At 38.6% G+C, this 22734-nt stretch overlaps 1 protein-coding gene across 2 annotated transcripts in view; it reads right to left on the bottom strand.

Moving 5' to 3' along the window:
• Positions 1-2253: 2253 nt before the first annotated feature.
• LOC141990943 (solute carrier family 22 member 15-like) overlaps positions 2254-22734 on the bottom strand; it is a 64764-nt gene continuing 44283 nt past the window's right edge. Inside the window, exons 9-12 of one of the 2 annotated variants that reach the window (XM_074958860.1) lie at positions 19759-19867; positions 5747-5819; positions 4875-5038; positions 2254-3274 (exon numbers count right to left, since the gene is read on the bottom strand). In XM_074958860.1, the coding sequence (XP_074814961.1) occupies positions 3271-3274; positions 4875-5038; positions 5747-5819; positions 19759-19867 (350 nt within the window). In that variant the 3' untranslated portion in view covers positions 2254-3270. The remainder of the gene's footprint in view (positions 3275-4874; positions 5039-5746; positions 5820-19758; positions 19868-22734) is intronic. The other variant, XM_074958859.1, reaches the window with a different exon arrangement.

Raw genomic sequence — 22734 nt, 5'->3', positions numbered from 1 at the left:
AACATGCTGTAAACCCAATAGTGTAATGCTAGAAACTACCAGACGAAAGGGCAACAGACCATTTAAATGTGTTTTGATTCCTGGAATGGGGCTTCATTTGTGAGCAGCTGTCTAGGGAGAAAGGCTGGCACAGACAGGCTCTGAGGAATAATCTGAAGGAATTTCCCCTCCCCACATCAGATCCAGACAATGGTAAGCCTTACACAACAACCAGATGTGTATAGTATTCTTTATTGTTTTTAAGGTATGTGTCACCAGCTATTGGTTGAGAACTCCTGATGTAGACCACCTAATAGCTGTCAGTAGTTAGGACTTCTTTGATACAAAATGATTTTTGAACAAATAACCAAATTGTGTGTATTAAATGTCCAAATGTGAATTTACTGTATTGTCTGTCTGACTTCATAGGAGTAATCATGACCTATCAAGTATTTAGATGTTGGTTTTTCCTTTGTGTTTTTGTTTTTAAATATATCTTTAAAATTAATATAATTGAAGTAAATTCACAAAAAAATGTAAATTAGGAAGTCTAGCTGCTTCTTTAACACAATCTGTTGTGCCTACATGGTGTGCTAACAGGAAATCTCAAAAGTGGCTGATATTTTGTATAGCTTGTATATTGCAGTACCACCTCACCCAAAGATTCTCCTTTTGTGCAAAGCAAGGGGAAATAAATTCTGTTCTGCATTTACAAAATAGAGCAGGGGTAGGCAACCTATGGCACGCGTGCCAAAGATGGCACACGAGCTGATTTTCAGTGGCACTCTCACTGCCCGGGTCCTGGCCACCGGACCGGGCGATTCTGCATTTTAATTTAATTTTAAATGAAGCTTCTTAAACATTTAAAAAACCTTATTTACTTTACATACAACAATAGTTTAGTTATATATTATAGACTTATAGAAAGAGACCTTCTAAAAACGTTAACATGTATTACTGGCACACGAAACCTTAAATTAGAGTGAATAAATGAAGACTTGGCACAACACTTCTGAAAGGTTGCCGACCCCTGCTCTATATTAATATGCCTAATAAGGAATCTGTTTGTCAAAAAATATTTCTTGAATCTTTTTTGTTGTCTGTATTATTACAGACATACTTGCTGACAGGTATTTTCAAATAAACTACCAAAATAATTGCAAATGTCAAGATTACATTGTGTTAATTTTGATGAATAAAATAAGCAGAATTTTGCAGAATTTTAAAATATTGTGCACAGAATTTTTAAATTTTTGGCATAGAATTCCCCAGGAATAAACTTTCACAAACTGTCAAATTTACAAAAATCTTAGTAAATGCTGAGCAGGATACATTCCAAATTTAAAAAAATTGGGAGATATAAACACATTTTAAATACAATTTATTTTTATTACCTGTTTTCTACAAGAACTGGAATAAAAGGATGTGGAAAATTCATTATTGAGGCTGATACATTAAACATCTGGCAGAAGGGGGACATGAGACATTCACCATACAATGATGTATTTATGGAAATCCTATCTCAATGTGTTATTTCTGCTTCTAAGAGAACGATATGTTTAAGATTCAATTTTTATTACCAAAAAAATAAGAATCAACAGAGCTTTTCATAATAAAAAGTTCTAAAGCTCCTCTTTACCATTTCCTTGATGTTGTAATTATCCTTTGAAGAGGTAACCTCAGTTGTTGTGGTTATGAACATTAAAGGAAGGTAAGAGACTACCAGAAGGTATTCAAGAACACTTTCACCAGCTGAGTTCTAAAGCCTGCAAAAATGGAATATAAGGCAACTAAATATACATAAGAAAATAAGAATTGTGTGCTTCGTGTTACTTTGAACTTTGGCACAGGTCTTAAAACAAATGCAAATATATAGATGTTTTATGCAATCTAAAATCATAACTTTCTCTGCAAACTGTAGTTTGTGATTTTAAATATTTTTATACAATTCAAGGATTCAGTCATGCCATTTATAACACTCAGATGGACTGTTGTGCCCCTACAGACTTTACTGGGGTTCTACAGAGGCACAGCAGTCTGCCCATGTGTTATAACTTGCAGGCTCATAGTCTAAATATGAAAATTATGTCAAAATACACTGGCTTTTCCTACCAGATGCATTTAACAAAGTCCAAATGATAGGAAATATCCTTATAAGAGCATGACAAATTTACACGTAAAAGAGACACTAATTTTATATTTATATATATATTTTTATTTAAATTACAATACTGTTTTGGTGAACCAATCGTAACAACTATGATATCCCTACTCCAAAATAAATATTTTAATTGGTAAGTGAAATCTATTGAATTAAATTTTCTATTGCAGATATTTCCAATTCTAATTGAAAATAATAATTTTTGATTATATATCATATTTGATACATTTTTGATAATTTTATTCTAGTTTTGCAATTATAGCTAACATTTAGCTACTGGATAATTGCATTTTTTGAATTAATATTTCACTCAATGTTCAGTACTAATTTACTCCCTCTTTTACATGTTCCTCTTGTCTGCAAAGACCTCATATTATTCTTTCCAACGTTGCAATTTTTCATGTTAAATTCCTTTGTTGTTCAACTGGATCTTATAAAAAAAACCCTACTGTATCCAGCATTAAAGTTAATTTACTTTCCTTTGAAATTTCCTGATCAATTTGATTGAGTTTCTTACATTATTAATGTTACTGTTAAGGCAATAATCTATACAAATCTTTGGTCTTTTTGTATTATGAGGTATGCAGTAGTCTAAAGAAAATGAAAAAAGAAAAAAAATCTGTTGAGTACATTAGCATCCACAGGATACAATTATTTCTAACAATTACAGAATACCTGAATATACTAGGCTGCCCTGCAACCGTCCAATCAGAAAATATCTTTTAAAAAACACTTATTGCATATTACCTCAATTTCATTGTTACATTTCAATTCACAGCTAGCAGTTACATCTTACAAAACAAAATAAGGAATATTACATTTTTTTTAATATATAAAAACTGTATCTTGTGTCCAAAGAGTGTGCTTAAGTAAGTCATTAAATTAATGCAAGGATTTGCCATCTCGTTTTCCACAAATTTTGGCAAACTTTCTCCATTTTCTCAATTGACCTCCACATAAAAATAAACAGTGCAGCATACTGGAAGTGGCATTATACTTTATGCCCCTTGACATTTCCATTCTGGTATCTCAGTGGCTCCACATCTTCACTATGAAAGCACTTTACCAAAAGATGCTTGATTTTTCACCAGAAAGATGTTTTTTTGAAATTGTGTTTTCTTCTAATTGGTTTACCTGTTAAACAGATGAAATAGAAATTATTTAAAACATTTTAAGTGTCTTATTTTCCTGATGTTCACAGGTTAATGTCAAATGGGGAAATCAGCACACATTCAGTTGATCAAAATTCAAAAATGAAGTGAAATTAAAAAAAAACTGCACAAATCTGAGTATAAGAAAAAACAATGAGAAGTCCTTGTGGCACCTTAACAAATTTATCTGGGCATAAGCTTTCGTGGTCTAGAACCCACTTCATCAGATGCATGGAGTGGAAAATACAGTAGCAGGTGTAAATACACAGCATATGAAAAGATGGGAGTTGCCTTACCAAGTGGAGGTCAGTCTAACGAGACAATTCAATTAACAGTAGCCAATTAACAGATACCAAGGCAGGAAAAATCACTTTTGTAGTGGTAATGAGAGTGGCCCATTTCAAACAGTTGACAAGAAGGTGTGAGTAACAGTAGGGGGAAATTAGGTTTTGTAATGACACTGTTTCAATTTCTTTTCATTTCAACTGAATTCAGTACTACTAAATATTAAGCTACATTAAGTATATATGGACTTTTAATTTCTTAAAACTCATTAATTCTTTAGTACAATAATTAACATAACTAACAAAACTCATTAATTTGTTAGTGTGTTAAGGACACTTAGTATTCTTTTATTTCCAAGCTACCTGTGTTGACTTCATAGGATAACCTTTGTTGTTGTCATTAGAAATCCTACCATTCATATTCATCTGAGTAAGACGACATACGCAAAAATCTTTGAATGTGTTACACATTCTATATCATGAGATAATTACGTTTTGATTCTTCACAGTAAAGTTTGTGTCACCAAACAGGATTGGAGGGGAAAATGTTTTTGTTTCTACAGTATAACAGTGATAGACTGATGCTTGCTGATTTCTTTGAAGAGACTTTATGCAAATTCCATCAATTTGCATGAAGTCACTGTACTGTTAACTGTAGTAATAAATTTCAGCTAAAAACTAAAGCTACAGTATATCTTTTCAAATGGTCCTCGTTGTATTTTTGAAACTACCATTGTTGACCATTAATCAGAGAAAACTAAGTTACTTTTCAGTTTCAAAAGTTTTATTAGGCATTCATCTACTAGAGGAAAGTATTCCAAATGCTTCTAACAATAGAGGAGAAATAAATAAGTGATTAAACACTCACCTCAAATATCATACACTGTTTTTTTAAATATTATATTCTAGTAAGGGACTTGACATAAATAAAAAGGGTACAATGCAATACATGAGAGTGACTTAATTGCCTTACTGTATCAACTGTGACTATTTCAGGTTGCTTTTTAAAATTATATTCAACAATAACAAAAATGCACTATGGCTTATGTGCTGTATCACATGCACAGGTGAAAATGAGTGCAAGAAAATTTATTTTAAAGCTTTCTTGTTTGACATACAAACTATTTTTAAAACTCTATTTAACAAATACAGAGCAAAGATGTTATTAATAAAGAAAAAACAGAAATTTAAGATTAATGCCCAAGCTGAATAACTTAGAAATGTGTGCTACAGTGGGACTTGCATAAGATGTATGGAAACTGCTTTAATAAAAAACTAGATTAAAAGAAGTTTTTTTACTCTGCCTTTTTGTTTTTAAGCATTTGGCATACAGGACTCTGAAGGTCTTCAATGCTCTCTGCAATTGGCTTATTAAGAGTTTCCGGAAGAAGAAGAGTCAAGAATCCTGCTGATACTCCACTGATTCCAAACACCATGAATGGTAAAGATGGGTGAAGAGATTTCTGAAATTAAAAATCAGTGATAGAAACCCAAAATTAACTCATGCCCCAGTATATTTCTAAAACTATTGCAGCATTATTTGTTCATGTTTCATAAATATATTTCAATTAATTATACACAAAAACAAGTTATATCAAAAGATCTGTTCTTCACAGCATTCTTGTATGTAATATCCATTAACAACAATGGTAATTATTTAGACATACATTAAGAAAAGAACAGATCAAAAACTCACTATACAAGCAATTATTCAGATCAAAATCTCCATTATGAATGTTTGCAAGCCAAAGAGCATTCAAGTACTAACTAGGTATCCATACAAAATTTGCTTACAAAGACAGCAGCAGCAGATAAATACTAGGTAACTCACTTAATGTAAAAGATAAAATGTTAATTTGCGTTTTTCTCAAAGGAATGAAGTTTTATAAAAAGATATACTGTTTTGTAAATACAGAAAAAACAACCCCAAAACACACAACAACCAGAACACCCTCTCTCATTAGTTAAGTCTGGAATTTGACTATATCAATATACTGTAATTAAATAGAGCTTAAATATACATTTGCAGAGGTAGTATAAGTATCCCTTGAAAAAGATCTACCTGCCATGCCAGAATCATGAAAGCAATTCTGAGATTATTCCAATAAACTAGAAGTCTTGGGGGGAAAAGTGTCAGTAATTAACATGAATAAAATAAAAAGTTAACTTACCATGGATGGCACAAATGGAGCCAAAACACCACCAAATCTGCAAGTCATTGAACAGACACCCAAGCCAGCATTTCTGTACCAAAGGGGGGAAAAAAGGATGTGTAGTTTCACAACGTGATATGATTAGAACGAGCCCTTAACAAGTAATTCTATTGTCAGGTATCATCCAAGGTTTGTTTTTCTTTTTTAAATGAAATTTATACAAATACTTTTTTAAAATGTCAATCCATGACTCGAGAGAGCCTGACAATGGTTGGGGTTTGGGTTTTTTTGGACGGGGGGGAGGGTAGAGGGGAAATCAGTCTATTAATGTAATTAATGTAAGTCCAGCAGGTAAATCAACTGTGTAACAGTAAAAATTACTATAACCAGCCAATGGAGAAAATATCCCACCTATCTCCCAAGGATATCCATGCCAAAAAACCCATCCTTGGATGCAATCCAGTACTTCCCAAAAGTCTGAACAAACAGGTAGGCTTTACATCATGCTCTAGAAATCAATAAATGTGGGCTACTCTGGACTGGGCTACAGAATGAATTCCAAAGTTGACAGGAACCTCATGGAGAATGATCTAGCAACTCCCTCCCTTATACACTGAGTAAACTCCAGCTTAAGGACCTCTAATGCAATATCTCACAGGGAGAGAGGCAGTCTCTGAGACAGGCAAGGTCCTAAGTCATTTAAGTCTTTATTGATCAAAAAGAAAACCTTAAAGTTCACAAAGAAGCCAGTGGCCTGTCAGTGCAGATCCTGGAGCACCAGTGTATCATGTTCCTAGAGAGATACACCAGCTACCAACTGCGTTGCTGCATTCCACTCAGTTTTCAAATTAACTTTAAAGGTACAACATCATAAAGGGTGCACTGTAATAGGACATGGATAAGCGTAGAAAGGTCCACCTCAGAAATAAATGGTTGCAACTTCCTGATCAAATACAAATTCTTTTTGGGCCACTGCAACTACATGACTGCCTAACAGCAGCTGGGAGGTCTATTAATACCACTGGTTGTGAACCTGAGAGTGACAGAGAATAGACACAGATGATATTATCTTCAACAAATCTTTCAGTTGCTTCTCCCAACCTATCATCACCTCAGTCATATCCGGTCTGAGCTTCAGCCTGGTTGTCCTCATTTCCCTAATCTCAGCCACAACCTGGCTACATCACTGAACCACAGCTAATGGATTAAACAAGACAGATATAAAATTAGTGACAGGTCATCAACATACCAAAATGACTGAGGTCCAGGTCTTCTTCTCACTAACTTCTAAAAGCCCTTTACCCATGTTGAGTAAAACAGATGACTGCAAAGAACCCCGTGGAAGCCCACACAAGAGTAACTTTGGGTTTTAAAAAAGAAGCAATTCACTACTATCCTCTGGCATTCTCCCAAAAGAAAAATAAGGAAGTCACTCAGAACCTCTGCATCTACCCCTCTCATGTTTTCAGGAAAGCCAATAATGCCTCAGGCAATGGTACCACAAGCAGCTGGCACATCTAACAGCAGCAGTGTGGACATCTGATCTTTGGCCATTGCCAGTAGGAGTTCTGCCAACAAAACTCAGGGCAAACCCATGTCTTCTCCCAGGATTACATGGGTCAAAAATTCTTAATTCTCATCCTTTATCAGGTATGGTTAATATTCTCCCAACCCCTCTAGATTACCACCAGCTCCAAACACCTCCTTTCTCTGACAGAATCCATACAAAGAAGAACAACCAGTTAACATATTGAACAAAAAATCATAATAAAATGAATCTTTCCTCTCTTTTCCATAAAACCTAGGTCTCTCAAATCCAGAATATTAGTGGATTTTGTAATAATAATGGGGGAGAACACAGCGTTCTAAATGCAAAATACTTACTTCTTTTGTATGCAGATGAAAATATGAGTCAATTAAAAAATTAGTACTTAACTAACCTAATCCAAAATTCAACAGAATGTTGCTCATGTAAAACACTGTCACTACAACTCAGAGAACTGAATCCATTAGCATTCCAGAATAATTTAGGGAATATTTTCTAACATGGTACATTTTGTTCTGGCTGACTAGAACCTCCATTACCTCAATAATGTATTTACTGCAGGAACTATCAAAACTGAAATGAAGGATTATGGTTAATAAACAAAGTATAGAAAGCCTATGCCAAAGCAAACCATGGATAAAAAAGGCAAGTGTGTTTTGAAGAACAAACATATCTACCATCCTTCTCCTCCATTGTTTACATAAAAATTTTATGACACCTTTCAGACCATTGTGAAAGCAAGTCTTCAGATGCCATCTCAGACAGTCTAAAGGCCTGATTCTGAGATCAGTGTAATTCCAGAGTAATTACACTGTAGTCAACAGAATTACACTGGTGTAAAACCAGTGTGAAATCAGAATCAGGCCCTAAATGTTGTTCTAATTAGAGGTAATCTAAAATTCACCTGTCAAGTTTATTGTTTTAGTTCTACTATATCGTTTATACATCAGGATTGTGGAAGCACCATATAAAGCTTCTCACAGTCAAAAGTGGTGGTAAGCTTATTATATCCAATTTATCTATCATATACGTAGAATTTAGTGGCAGGTAACTGAAAACCAGAAGAACATTTAACATTTCAGTTCAGTGGATACAAAAATTCATCAAGCAAAAAGGAAATCTGTTCCCCATATTCTTAAAATTGATTATTTGCAAATGCTTGAGTTTCATATACAAACAAGAAATAAGTATTGATAATATACAGTTGTCTATGTGGTTGCATCAGGGTGAATGACAATCCACCCAAAGGAGTTTAAAAAAAATTAACATTAACTTTTATTGGTCCAACTTCTATTGGTGAAATACACAAGCTTTCAAGCTTAAACAGAGCTTTTCTTCAGGTCTGGAAAAAGCTCTGTGTAAGCTTGAAAGCTTGTCTTTTTACCAACAGATGTTGGTCCAATAAAAGATATTACCTCCCCCACCTTGTCTCTCTAATATCCTGGGACCAAAATAGCTACAACAACACTGCAACCAATAGATTAACTGGAATTAACAAAGATTGCTTCACTGCCTAAATATTCAAATAAATTGGTGTTTAATATTCTGGGAGGTTCACATATAAATATTTTCTCCATGGTTTTATCTTAATGAATTCTAATGATTTGTTCCACGCATCTGAGAGTTTACACTACATTACTACTGATGAGGCTGAAGATCTCGCTACAAACATTCTGTTCACAATATGTACTCTTAAAGGGTAAGGTGCTAAAACATATTCTCAATAACCAGAGTACTCATTTTCTGAAAAACTGTATACCCTATATTTTATTAGGCTCTGAAGAATCACTGACTGATATGTTTAAGAAGATTAAAAGAACAAAGAAAAATGATCTCTTATCAGCAAAGACCACAAACAGTCTAGGGGTGTTCCTGAATGATTTTGTCCTGTTAAGGTAGTACCAATGCCCTTACACTTACAACTAGTGTACATAGCTTAGTTTCCCCAGGGTTGAGTGAGGCTTTGGGAAGAAAATTGGGAGATGAATAAACTAGTTCATATGACCTTTAAACAACTTTGGGCAAGAGGCCTGAGAGCAATCCTGTCCTTAGAAAATCATGTGTAGTAAGATGAGGCCCTGAAACATAAACCTTTTGGTATCAGAGGCACGGTATGAGACCTACGGCATGAGCTAAAGTAATGATCAAGACTTTGCTGACATAAAGCAAAGTTAAGCTGTGGGCCAGAGGCAGGCCCTGCTCACAGAAGTTGGCAAGGAAAGGGCTGATGTTGCATAAAGATATGCTGTTGCATAAACATATATCTAAAGTGCATTAGATACCAGAGCCATACACAAATGGTACAAGAACATTCTTATACCGTCCACATAGATAACAAGGACAGGGGCAAAAGGCTAGTATGATGGACAGAGTTGTTTTGTTCGAATCAACATGTATAAGGTAAGAGGCGGCACCTTACTGCGTAGAAGCATGGTGCATTGTTACGTAAAGGGGTTGCACCTCAGTACGTCAGGAGTGTTATGTAACTTGTTTGTATCTGTGTATAAGAATACATCCCTGGGGTGGCGGTGTCTTTTGTCCGGCGTAGGGGGCAGTGGAAAGTCCCGCCACTGACTGAGCTGAGTCCATTGCCAGGGAGCACAAATTCATAGTATGCCCTGTAGAGTCTATAGGGAACTATTACTGTGCTTCGTTTGACAATAAAACTGGCCGATGTTCCTTCGTACCTTACTGGAGTCTGTGGTCATTGGGGGTTCTCTCGGGGTCTGCTGTGTTAGCTATCTTCGCAGAGCTGGGGCAGCACACAGAAGGAACACGCACGCAGCTGACTGTTATCATCATCGAACAAGAGCAGAGCACCACACCGGTAGCTACTGACAACATCATGTATAGTGGGGACCTGACATAAGGGCCTGAATCTCCCATACCCTTCAAACTGAAGTAATGGCTCCAAAAAAGTCTTCACTGACAGGTGATATAGCGAACAGGTTGCTAAGGGCTCAAAGTAGAGGACCCATCAACCTCATTAATGCTATACTGAGGTCCCAAAAGGGAGCAGACTACTGAACTAGAGGAAAACCATCAATAAAAGCCTTTTAGGAATCTAGCCATTGGAGGGTGAGAAAATACAGTGATGACAGCCCTGGAGAGGGGGGTGATATGCAGATATTGCTATTAGATGGATTGTTGTGGAATTAATGCAAAGATTGTTTCAGAGCTAGTAAATAGTCCAAAAACAGTGTTGAGAAAGGAGCTAGCTGGTGCTGAGATGCCCAAATAGAAAAACCTTTTCCACTTCAGCTTTCTAAGTCAGTCTAGATGAGACTTTCCTGCTTGGGAGCAGAATGTTCTTTACTTCAGCTCAATAAGTTGTTTCAGTGGATATCAGCCAGTCACATCTAGGCCGTCAGACATAACTATGATGGGTTTGGATAGAGAATGACCACTATTCTGCAAGACTATGTCAGGCAGAGCAGAGAAGGTGACTGGGGCTGCACTGAGAGGCTGGTGAGGAAGGCTGACATCTTACAATAACCTGCTGTGGTCATCTTCCTCAGATCAACTCATGAACAGACTATGGGGCAGACGTGGATCACTTGTCTCTAAACGTGTGGTTATCTCTAGCAAGCACTTGGTGAACACCCTCAGTGCTACAGAAAGACCAGAGGACAGGACCCTGCACTAGAAGTGAAACATTCCCACCAAGAATCTGAGGTATATTCTGTGAGCTGGATGTTGAGACATCGAAGGTACAGGGGTAGGACTTCAACCCTCTTTCTTCTTTTGAATGAGAAAATAATGGGGAATAAAAATCAGAATCTCATGAAAGAACTCCTGACGAGGGACAGGGAAGGTGGGTGGGCATGGTGGTAGAGAGATATTAGAACATGTACAGTACAGATTGCTAACAAATCTCATGGTATTCCCAGTCCAGGTGTCCAAAAAAAAGGCAGCTGCAAAAAGTGATAAGGGTGTAGCAAGGCAGTGAACTTCAAAAAGTTCTGCTAGGCTTTCAACAGTGGTGTAGAAACTGCTGTTCAGAGGATGTCGTCAAGTGGGCTGTAACTGAGAAAGGTATGTTGCAACCTCTTTATTCCTCAGTGGCTCTGATGCTTTCTGTGAATTAAAATGAGGTCACTGTCCACCATACTATCTGAAGGAAGTTTTAGGTCTGGCTTGCTTTGTCCTTGGATAGAGTATACAAGCCCAGTGAGAATGCAAAAGTAGCTCTAAAGTCCTTTAATGAATGAAGGGCTTTATCAGTTTTTGACTTGAAGAGATCGTGGCCCTCAAACAGAAGACTTGCTATGGTGGTTTGGACCTCGCTAGGTATTCCTCATGACTGGAGCCAGGAGGATCTTTGCATCATCTCAGATAGCTACTCCCCCCGCCCCGGGCCAGGCTCTCAGCTCCCAGCTCTCTGCCACAGCCGGGCGACTACCCACATGCTCCCAGATCCCCGCTCAGAGCTTGGCGGCTGCACTGGAGTCCAGGAGCCACCCAGACTCCAGGCATGGAGCTCACAGCAGTAATTACTGCAGTGGTTGTAAGACGACCTATGTTTCTAGTGTAGACGTGCCCTAGTCTCCTCAGGAATGCGGCTACCAAAGACATATGTTTTGTGAAAACTTGAGGAGCTGCCGACAGGCTAAAAGGAGCACAGTGCATTGGTAATGTGAGTGCTTCACTGTGAACCTGAGAAACTTCTGTAACCTTAAAATATTGCCACATGAAAGTAAGTGTCTCTTAAGTCAAGGGAAGAATACCAGTCCCCATGTCTGGATAGGGGAAGGCACTGATACAGAGACAGAAGGAGGAGATTGTCTAGGCCTATAACCCCTACTCTTCTTTCTCTGCAGATCTGGCTGAGGAGCAGGTCCAGAGTAATGGTGGGTCTGCAGCAAGGGCAGGGAGGCTAGCCCTCCCAGCCCCACCACCTCTGTCCGAGGCTCCCCCACATGGCTGAAGACCTGAACACCCCCATCCCAGAGAAGCCCCAACGCGTGCCCCTGTGGCTGGAGCCCCGAGCACCCCCTCTGCTTTCCTATGGCTGGAGGAGCCCCGGGCCGGCTGGAGCCCCGGGCCAGCTGGAGCCCTGCCAGCCACACCACACCACACCTCCTCTCCTGAGACCCCAAGCCACACAGCGGGAAAAACTTATGTCTCTTCTGAAGAACCTGAGCTTTTTATGTGTGCCATGCAGCTTCCAGGGCAGTTGAGGAGACAGTATGTGTTATGTAGCTTCCTGGGTTCATCAGTAATCTCCTAGAGTTCAGGGAGATTACTGATGAACCCAGGAAGCTAAGTAGCACATGCAGCCTCCTCAGCTGCCCCAGAACATGCATGGTGCATAATAACAAGCAAAAGCTTTCTCACAAATTCCGCAACTGGCATCCAGCAGCCTCAGCTGTGCAGCTGTGCCTGCACTGGCCTATTATACCCACTGTCTATGGTCTGCTGCAGGTAGAAGTGCTTCCTGGAAGGTGCTGGAGTATACAATCACAGGGACTTTAAGGTTGCCCTCAAATCCTTCAAGCCACTGAGCTTAGAGACTGCTTGCTCTGAAAAGAGCAAGGACCCTTCAAAGGGCTGGTGCTGCAAAGTTTGTTGGACCTGCAACCAGGCGCTCCTGCACATGGCCACTGAAGAAACCAAGGACCTGGTCATCAAGTCCACTGCATGCAGTGCACCTTGCAATGAAGCTCTTCAACACAGATTTCCCCTCATCCACTAATGAGAAGAACTCCTGCCAGCTTCTTCTGGGAGCAGGTCTCTAAACTTGGGCATAGAATCACAGACATTAAAATCATATCAGCCCAAGAGAACATGCTGGTTGGCAATTCTAAATTGCAAACCCCCCCCCCCCGCCCCAGTAGAATAAATTTTTTTTACTAAAGAGATCTAATTTTTTGCATCTTGATTTGGGGGTCACGCTTGGATGCCCATCATTCCCTCTCATTGGTCACGGATACCACCAGCAAGCCTGGGGGTGGGGGAGATGAGAAAAGGAGAAACTCAAATCCCTGTGCTGGCACATAGCATTTGCACGTGGTCCTTTTGAGGTGGAGGAAAGAGACGAAGATCTGCCAGAGCGCCTTAATGGGGTCCATAATTCCCCATTGAGAGGCAAGGCCACTCTGGAAGGACCTTCTGTTGCCAAAATATGTTGTGGGGGTGTAAGAATTCTTTCACTTACTCCACCTGGATGCTCAGGTTCAATGTCACCCTCTTTAACAACTCTTGGTGTGCCATATAGTCATCTGGGGGACGTGAAATGCCTCCTGAGGAGACTACCTCATTGGGAGAGGATTAAGAGGAGCCCGATGCAGGTTGGGACTGCTCTTCCTCAATCACTTGTCCAGCGGGGTCCACCTGAGCCAGCTCTTGGTGCCTAGTACTGGGCTTGTTGCCAGGCTCAGGAACTGGTGTTCTCTGTTGAATAGGTGCTGTATGCCTCTCCGAGGCCACTGAAAAGGAATGCCTCGAATATGGTCTGGAAACCAGGAAGGGGGATGCCACAGATTCCAAAAAGACCACTGGACAGGTTTAGGACCCCAATGACCTCCTGGCCACCCACTCGATGGTGCTCCGTCTGAAGGATCCATGGCAGGGTAAGTAGTGCCTCAGTGGGGAGTAGTGAGAGCAGCTGTGAGGTTGGGAAATGTAGGATTCAACCTCTGAATCAGAGCAGGATAACTCTCCTTCCGTTGACTGATGGTGCCAGTGACTGATGCCAAGCTGGAAAAGGAACCAATGTAGTAAGTGTTGCAGGCTTCCCCTTTGACAGTACTGAAGGATGAGCCATACAAGGCAATCAGGGCTGACCTGGCACAAAGTCCTGCAGTGATATTGTTGCAGCTCCCAGGTCTGTCGGTACCGAGAGCACAGACTCCTGTACCGTTGGCAATATCAGTATTGAAAAGCTCAAGAGATCTCTGGCAGCCACAAATGTCTCCAGCATAATCAGTACCAAGATGGTGTCAGTACAGTGTGGTGCTACAGATGTGGAAGGTGCTCCCTCAGGCTCCAGACTCAACAGTACCTGCCTCAGTCCTGGAGTCAACAGTCCCTGTTTCTGCATTGCCAGAGAAGAGATATGCTTGGACTTTGGCAGCACTTTACTCTTAACTGCACTTCTAGCAGATTTCAGTCCCAGAGATCTACTCTCAGCGGTCTACTTGGAGGCTTTATGCCTCTTCTTAGGCAATGGAGAGGGTGAGCAGTGTCAGGACTCAGGCAAGCAGGAGATGCATTCCTCACTGAAGCCAAAGCACTCAGTGCAGAGTCCAACTGACCTGGCTCTGACGGAGGTCTCAAGCCCGCCTCCATAAGTAAAAACTTTAGTCTCTCTTCATGGCCCTTGTTTGTGTGAGGCTTAAAATTTCTGCAGATCTGGCAGTGATGCCAAACACAAACTTCTTCCAAACACTTCAAGCAGCCTAGGTGTTGGATGCTCACAGGCAGCAGCTTACTGCAGGAAACACAGAGGCTTGAAGTTCAGTGACTGTGGCATCCCTCTGTACCAGGTATTGGATGAAATCATCAGGTGTGGTAACACTTAATCTAACTACACTAATAACTAAATAATAACTTTAATAATACTATAAAACCATTTACAATAAAATCTAGAAAGAGCCTACTGAGAATCCTTGCAAAGGCAAGGCCGGGTGGTAAGAAGAAACTCAAGGGGCTTGAAGTCAGCTGGACCCTTTATATTGGTGCCTGGAGGGGCATGACAGCTTGAGCTTGAGCCACCCCAACAGGTTTCACTAAGGGAAAAATTTCCAACAAGTGTAAGCGGAGCGCACAAACACCAAGAGTGGAATGCATCTGTGCAATCACTCAAAGAACTTCTGTTTCATGAACTACTTTGAGATTTTGAAATATGGCTTAATTTCAAATCTGAGCAAAACCCAAATTATTCAAAATTCTCTGAAGGAAAATTCCAGAAAAAATTGTTTTGGATTGAAACATTTTGTTTCAGCAGAACTGATTTGTTTTGGCTTTGACTTTTTATTATTATATATTATCTTCTAATTTATAATACAAAAAAGAAAAACAAAGTAATTTCTAAACAAAAACTGATTTTTTTGGTTTTACTTAAAATTTCTGTGAAAATAAAATTTCACAGTTTCAATTTTGACCAAGCTGTATTTTCCATCAGAAAATGTTCTGTCAAAATGTTTTTATAACCAAATCTATTAATACCTATCTATGAAAAATTAGTATGAACTAGTACAAATTTTCATTTTTTATAAAGCCAAGAACGAAACTAAAAGTTACAGTAACACAAACTGTAACAGAGTCACAGAGAAGCACACGGACACTGCAAGGGTTCACAGGTGATAAGAAGGATCTAAGTGACAATTGGGCCTGCCTCTACACTTTATGACCTGGGAGTGGAGAGGTGGAGAAAAATCTAGGGTTGGGGTGTGGCTGCAACAGACACTCCTGGCCAAAAGAATCGTCTTGCATATGCTTGGGGTGCTTGTGCACCCAATAGTAGAATCGATATGAACAATCATTTGAAGAAGAAACAAGTGTTCTTAGTGGGTACTGTAGCTTTGTGTTGGTTCTAGTAAACTATATTCCTAGAGTTAGTCATTTTCTGCCATTGTTTCTGTTATAGGATCAGTCTCTGGACCAGCAGACAATGAACTTTTGTTTTCTTTCTATAATTTCTGGATGCTGGGAGTCTTTGGCACTAAACAGGTGTTAACTGAACTTAAAACCTGCATGTATTTTACAAGTAATAAAATTGAAGAAATGGATTATACTATGACATCTCTGGTTTCCTCTAAGTTTTTAAATTTTTGCTTTTGAACAAAATACTTAATTTAACATACAGCATAGTTACACTTCAATATAAAATGGGGAAAGGAATACTGAAGATGTCTGCAAAAGTTCATAATACCATGAGGTGGTGCTAAAGTTTTGTTTTCAAATTAACCATCTGGCACAAAAATTGAAGTACTAGTGTGACATTTTTCTTGAATAAAATAATGAAAATATTTGAAACTGATTAAAATATCAAGAATATATAAACATATTTATATGTTAGTGACACAATCACTAACCTGTAAGTGAAAACAGTTTTAGTATGGGACGTGCGATGCAATAGCATACTGTTTTATTAAACGTAATCAAATTTCAAGAATGAAGATAGTTTAGAAAAATGGTACTCTTCCTCTCCCCACTGCTACACTCCACCTCTCCAAATATAACATTTGGTTATTTCTATTCCAGAAATAAGTGTACAGATTCTCCAGGGGGACAGAGCTGTACCTGATTAACTGCCCCCCTCCCCCATCACAGAGGACTTATTTCAATTACAATTGAGTATTGGTATAATTCTCAGTAAATATGAGCTGTTGCATATCTGGCAATAGCAGCAATATGACTTCGGAAATAAAATGTTTAAACCATGTGATCACTGTGAAACAAACGAAAGCCAAGAAATTAAAACTTATCATTCCAGGCTTAACTCACACAATTCAGACTCAGAGAATGATAAGTACAGGATGAGGACGCAAACATTAAAAATACACAAAATTTTTGTAACAAAACCCAAATTCAACTAGTTTTTAGGTAAGTTAGTTATAAACCTAAAACTTGGCCCAGGTTTTCAAACACAGGGATTTGTTTCATGTAAAGCTCTTCCCATGGTCTGTGACAGAAATTGCAAAATCCTGAAGAGTCAGAGTGTGCAGATCTCCTTCGATTGTGATATCTTATAAGCTGAGAATTACTATGAACCTTTAGTGCTTAGTGCAGTTCAAGGTGCTGGTGACCACTTTTAAAAGTTCTGGCTCTCCTACGACCACCCTCAACTCAATGTTAACACACTTACTATTAGCTGGGATGCTTCTGTTGTAGTTCCTAGCTTATAACTCTCCAGGAGCATCAGTGGGTTTTCCTGAATGGAGGGCCTCAGCCTATGGAATTTGCTCCCATTGACTGTCCCCTAGAGCTGTAGATTCATGTATTTCAAAGCAGAACAGCATCTCTTGGGTGTGCAGCCAGCTCCAATGAGCTGCAGGGAATTCGATAGCAATAGAGCTTGGAACAGCAATGACAGCAGAGCAGGCAGAGGCTCAGCCAAAGGGGTTTTAACTACCACGTTCTCCTGACCTCTACAGCTAATGAAGTCAAACTGATTTTTACTATTTGAACTCTGAACATTATTGTCTGGTGTTTGGTCCAACCTCTTCCAACCCCTCTCTCTCACATTCCTTCCACTAACAGCCTCACTCTCCTTGTCTGCTGTCTGCTGCTCCTTCCTTCCCCATTTCACTCAGCATCCCTATCCCCTTTCTTACTATTTACTCATCTCTTACTGCTATTTCTCCCTACCTTCTAATAAAGGAAAAAGAAAAGGAACTAACAAGCAGTGTGCCTACCATATTCCTGAGGACTTTGCTTATATGTGGTTGCCCCTCACCTCTTTTCTCCTTACTTATTGTTTTATTGTCCTTTCTGACTAAGCTTTCTGGAGAAGGACTCATATCTTCCTTTATATTTGTTTACACAGCGGCAAGCACAACAGGGCCCAAATTCTGACCAGCATTTTTGGGGCACTATTCCCATATAAATGATAATATTTTGGTGGCATGGGAAAGAGGGGGAGAACAGGAAGGGTATTGTGTACTTCACTTCTGTAACTTGGCTGTTAACTTACTCTTGATAACAGGTGTGATAATTCACAATAGGTTGACAAAAAACTATGTAATATATGGTGCGGTTTTCAGTTCATTTGTTTGCATATTATACTTCTGTAAAACAATGTGTGGTTGCTAAGGCTCTATATAAATTATTTGTTAAAAATATTTAATTAAACAACATGAAGGTATAAACAAGTAACTGTTTTTCAAAAGACATCATATAATTACTACATAGGGGACTTTAATTATACAGCAGTGTTATAAGAACTCAGCTTTTTATTGCATGTGCCATACTGAAGAATTAAGTTAAAATGTTCTTCCATCATGTCATTATGGTATTTTGTATAAGAGCAAAACAAGGGGAAGTCATGGAGTAGAAATTTGTTTTTATGAATAAGAATTTTACTAGTAAAATTAGTGATAGAAATAGGAAAAATATACCTAGGATTATATTTAAGGAAGGATTTTTATTTTACCCCGGTGTAGAACATGTGTCTGACATAAAAAGTATATTCAAGTAATAAATTTTATTATCAGTTGCCTTGGTAAGTGTGAACTCATGTTATTTTACTAAAAAATTAACAGACAGAAATTAAAATAACCCAGCCACTAGTAACTCCTTTTGTGTGAAAATTGTTTACATTTACAAACATGCTATATCAACTGTTTCAGACTCTTTAGCCTAACTAAAAGAAGGCTGAGGGGAGATATGATTGTTCTCTATAAATACATCAGACAGATAAATACCAGGGAGGAGGAGGAGTTATTTAAGTTCAGCGCCAATGCTAACACAAGAACAAATAGATATAAACTGACCATCAATTAGTTTAGGCTTAAAATTAGACTTCCATCAGAGGAGTGAAATTCTAGAAGAGCCTTCCAAGCGAAGAAGTGGGGGCAAAAAAAAATCTAACTGGCTTCAAGGATGAGCTTGATAAGTTTATGGAGGGTATAGTATGATGAAACTGCTACAATGGCATGTAGTTGATCTGCGACAACTATTGGCAAATATCTCCAACAGCCAGTAATGGGACACTAGCTGGAGAGTGTTCCGAGTTACTACAGAGAATTCTTTCCCAGCTACCTGGCTGCTAGATCTTGCCCACATGCTCATGGTCTAACTGATCACCATATTTGAGGTCAGGAAAAAATTTACCACCAGGTTAGATTGGCAGACACCCTGGGGTTTTTTGCCTTCTGCTGCATCATGGGGCATGGATCACCTGCAGGTTTAAACTCATCTAAATTGTGAGTTCTCTGTAACTTGAAGTTTTTAAATCATGATTTGAGGACTTCAGTAACTCAGCCAGAGGTTATGGGCCTTTTACAGGAGTGGGTGGGGCAAGATTCTGTGGCCTGCAATGTGCAGGTCAGACTAGATCAGGGGTTTTCAAACTTCATTGCACTGCGACTCCCTTCTAACAACACAAATTACTACACGACCCCAGGAGCAGGGAGTGAAGCCTGAGCCTATCTGAGCCCTGCCACCCCAAGTGTGGGAGCCAAAGCCAAACCCTGAACCCCATTGCCCCAGGCAGGGTCAGGGGCAAAGCCGAAACCCAAGGGCTACAGTCCCAGGCTGTGGGGTTCAGCTTCAGCCCCAGGCCCCAGCAAGTCTAAGCCAGCGCTAGTGACCCCATTAAAATGGGGTCTCTACTCACTTTGGGGTCCAGACCCACAGTTTGAGAACCACTGGACTAGATGAGCATGATGGTCCCACCTGGCCTTAAAGTCTATGAATCTAAATGTTTTCATTTGAGCCAAGATTAACAATTAATTCAGTAATACAAATTTAAACAAATCATTAGCCAGAAGTTACATTTCCTACGTCAAAAATTATTCAGATCTAAATTTTCAATTACCTCACTACTGTTGGGTAGAGTTCAGAAGTATAAATATACACTATATTGAAGGCAGCACTGACGGTCAATTTTCCGCACAAGGCTAACAGAGTTGGACTGAAGAATAAACCTTTGGAAGAGAGAAAATAAATAAATGTGACTATAAAGAAATATATACACTTTTCTGGGTTTTTTTGTACTAAGTTGAAAACATGGTCCTTTTCAAGAGACTTAAACACAAGTATAGCATTTACTCTTTGCTACTGAAGTTTGTTCGTCCAGCGTAAAAGCTATCTATCCTATCACTTACCAAATATCCTCCTGAACTGGGATAGGAAGGAATTAAAGACCTCTTTCCTGCAAAAAAAAATAAAAAAAATTCCCCTACAGTTCACTAATTAAGTGTAGACCTTTTTTAAAAAATTATTTTAAACCACTGGGTAAATGGGTTTCGCATAGTAATATTTTTTATACATTTATTGTCTGACCTTGTGCATTCCCTGTGGGATCATAAATTGATGCCCTAGCTGATATACTCAAATTTATGATGCTACTGCACCACATATACAGGACTTCATCACACTGACAGATGTCTTTCCGACAACTAAAATCCTTGCCTCCAGAGAAAACATATATTCTGTCATGTGACTAAGATGTATATTTCTGACCAAGAAGTTTCCCCCAATGCTTTTGGGAAACCCAAGGTTACTAGCAATAATAATGACGAGAGGGGGAGAGAGAGAGAGAGACACACACAGAGACACAGAGAGAGAGAGGGAGGGACAGAGAGAGACAAACACATACACATGCACACAAGAAAAGATGGGACTTTTTAAGGTAAAAATGAAATAAAAACATGAATGTATTATGACAATACAAGTACAAAATCACGTATTATGTGACTGAATTCATAAGCCTATTCAATCAAAAGGCATACATTTTCTAAAAGGAAAAGCTTGAAATTCTGTAAGTAAAAACAAGAATATTGTAATTGATACCCTAATCTACTAACTAGATAGGCCTACTACTCCCTTGTATTTTTCTTTAGATAATGACACTTTTACCAACTTATTTGCCTTTCACTAAACACACACTCAATTGATGCTGCATTGACTGGAGAAGAGTGCAGATCTTTTAAAATCTGAAAGAATTAAGTTTAACTCTCCTGTTAACATGATTTTACTTCCACCATTTTGATAAAACAAACTATGACACAAACTCATTTGTAAAAAGATGTTTTGGGTAGAAATCTGGATCTTCAATTTTACTTGCTAGAAAAAAAGGAAGAAAGTCAGAATTATGTTCCAAGAACTGTATTTCAGATTCTTCCTCCAGTTCTGGGTTCAACTTATTTGGATCAAATCATGTTGGCTAATTATTGGAAAAGATTGTTTCTCAATTGTTTATTTTGTCCTTGTATGATTCCAATTCTTTTTAACTGGATCAAGCCAGATTTCTACTTGAACTGAAATACTAGGCTCATCAGCATATACACTGGAACTCTGAAACTTCCTTCAATTGCTTTTCCAAGTTTCATGTCTTCTTGTAGAAACCTTTGTAATGTAAAGTGGATACAGAGATTATTTTAAAAAATCCTCCATGTGCTCAATGCAAATTTCAACATACATCTAATAGCTGGATGCAAACGCAGAAACCCAGTCTTCCTGATAGTTACACTGAGCGTAACTGAGAAACTGGAGCATCAATTTTCTTTTTTTCAATCAACAAATCATGAATCTGATGGTAGCTGCAGTGCATTTTAGAACTTCAATTTTTACTGCTTTTTCAGTGAGGCTTAAATGATGTGCTGAACAGCCATACATTAGACATTTAGGATTATTATACCCGAGATGTTATCGTGTTATTGCTGAGGCAAAAGACTCACTTGCCATATTTCCCTTTGCATTCCTGGATGACATTGTTAGCAACTCTGACACAATATTCCATGGCCTTTTTTCCAGAAGTAGAATCAACAGTATTAAACACATTTTCTCCTGAATGGATGTTGGCAGCCATCAGTGAGGCAATTCTAATTTTCAACCAGCAACCTCACATCAAGTGTCAACGTGAAACCTTTCAGTTCTTCCTTTATTTCTTCACCTGAAGCATCTAGTGGCGGCCTTGTGAATTTAAATCTGTCTGGTGGAATATATCCAAAGGGAAGTTCTTCAAATATTTCTGAAAATGGGTAATTTTGTGCTACTATTTTGGGCAGAATTTTGTGAAAATGATGTTAGAAAATAAGAAAGTTCCAAGTTTCTTATCAAGCTCAAATATTTGCCATTCAGTTATTTTTTACGGTATAATCACCAGTTGGTTGATCTTTGCTATTTTGTGTGTGTCAGAGATGACCAGAGATTGCTCATAAATGAAGTTGATATTAAGAAGCTGCTGGAGCACCTAGAATGGGGAATGGGAATGGTCACCATGACTATGCTTTTATGATAATGGCATCAAAAATGTTGCACATGGAGTGTCATCATACACATTAAGGTTTTGCTCTTCTACTTCAGTAGGCAAAGTTTCATTCAGTGGCACTTTCCATCTTGAAGAACCCAAATATATATTTACATTTTACTGTAGAAGAACTATCCATGCAGGATAATGTAGCTCTCAAAGTCCCTATTACACAGATTAAAACTCTGACTGGCACTCACGGTCAAACACTAGGAAAAACGTCCCAGGATATGATTAATTCAATCTGAATTGCTTTTTAAAAAAATTTCCCTCCCAGATACACAAAATAACTTTCAACTTCAATGGATCATTGACATCAATGGAAGAGTTGTACAAGTTAAAAGAACATTCATGTTGTATACTACCACGCAAATCTGAGTAAATAATTTTCTCCTGGTTGGAACTTGCTACCTTTGTTCACCAGAGTCCATTACAAGAGATGAAAATGGAGGAAGCTGCTCCTACCTCTTAGAATTATTTTTGAAATCAAATAAAATTATAGCTTAGTTTGCCCCATCTTCCAACTCAAAGTTCCTATGA

Source organism: Natator depressus, chromosome 7, assembly GCF_965152275.1.
Source record: "Natator depressus isolate rNatDep1 chromosome 7, rNatDep2.hap1, whole genome shotgun sequence".
Taxonomy (NCBI): domain Eukaryota; kingdom Metazoa; phylum Chordata; order Testudines; family Cheloniidae; genus Natator; species Natator depressus.
This window is presented reverse-complemented; position numbering and strand designations above follow the sequence as displayed.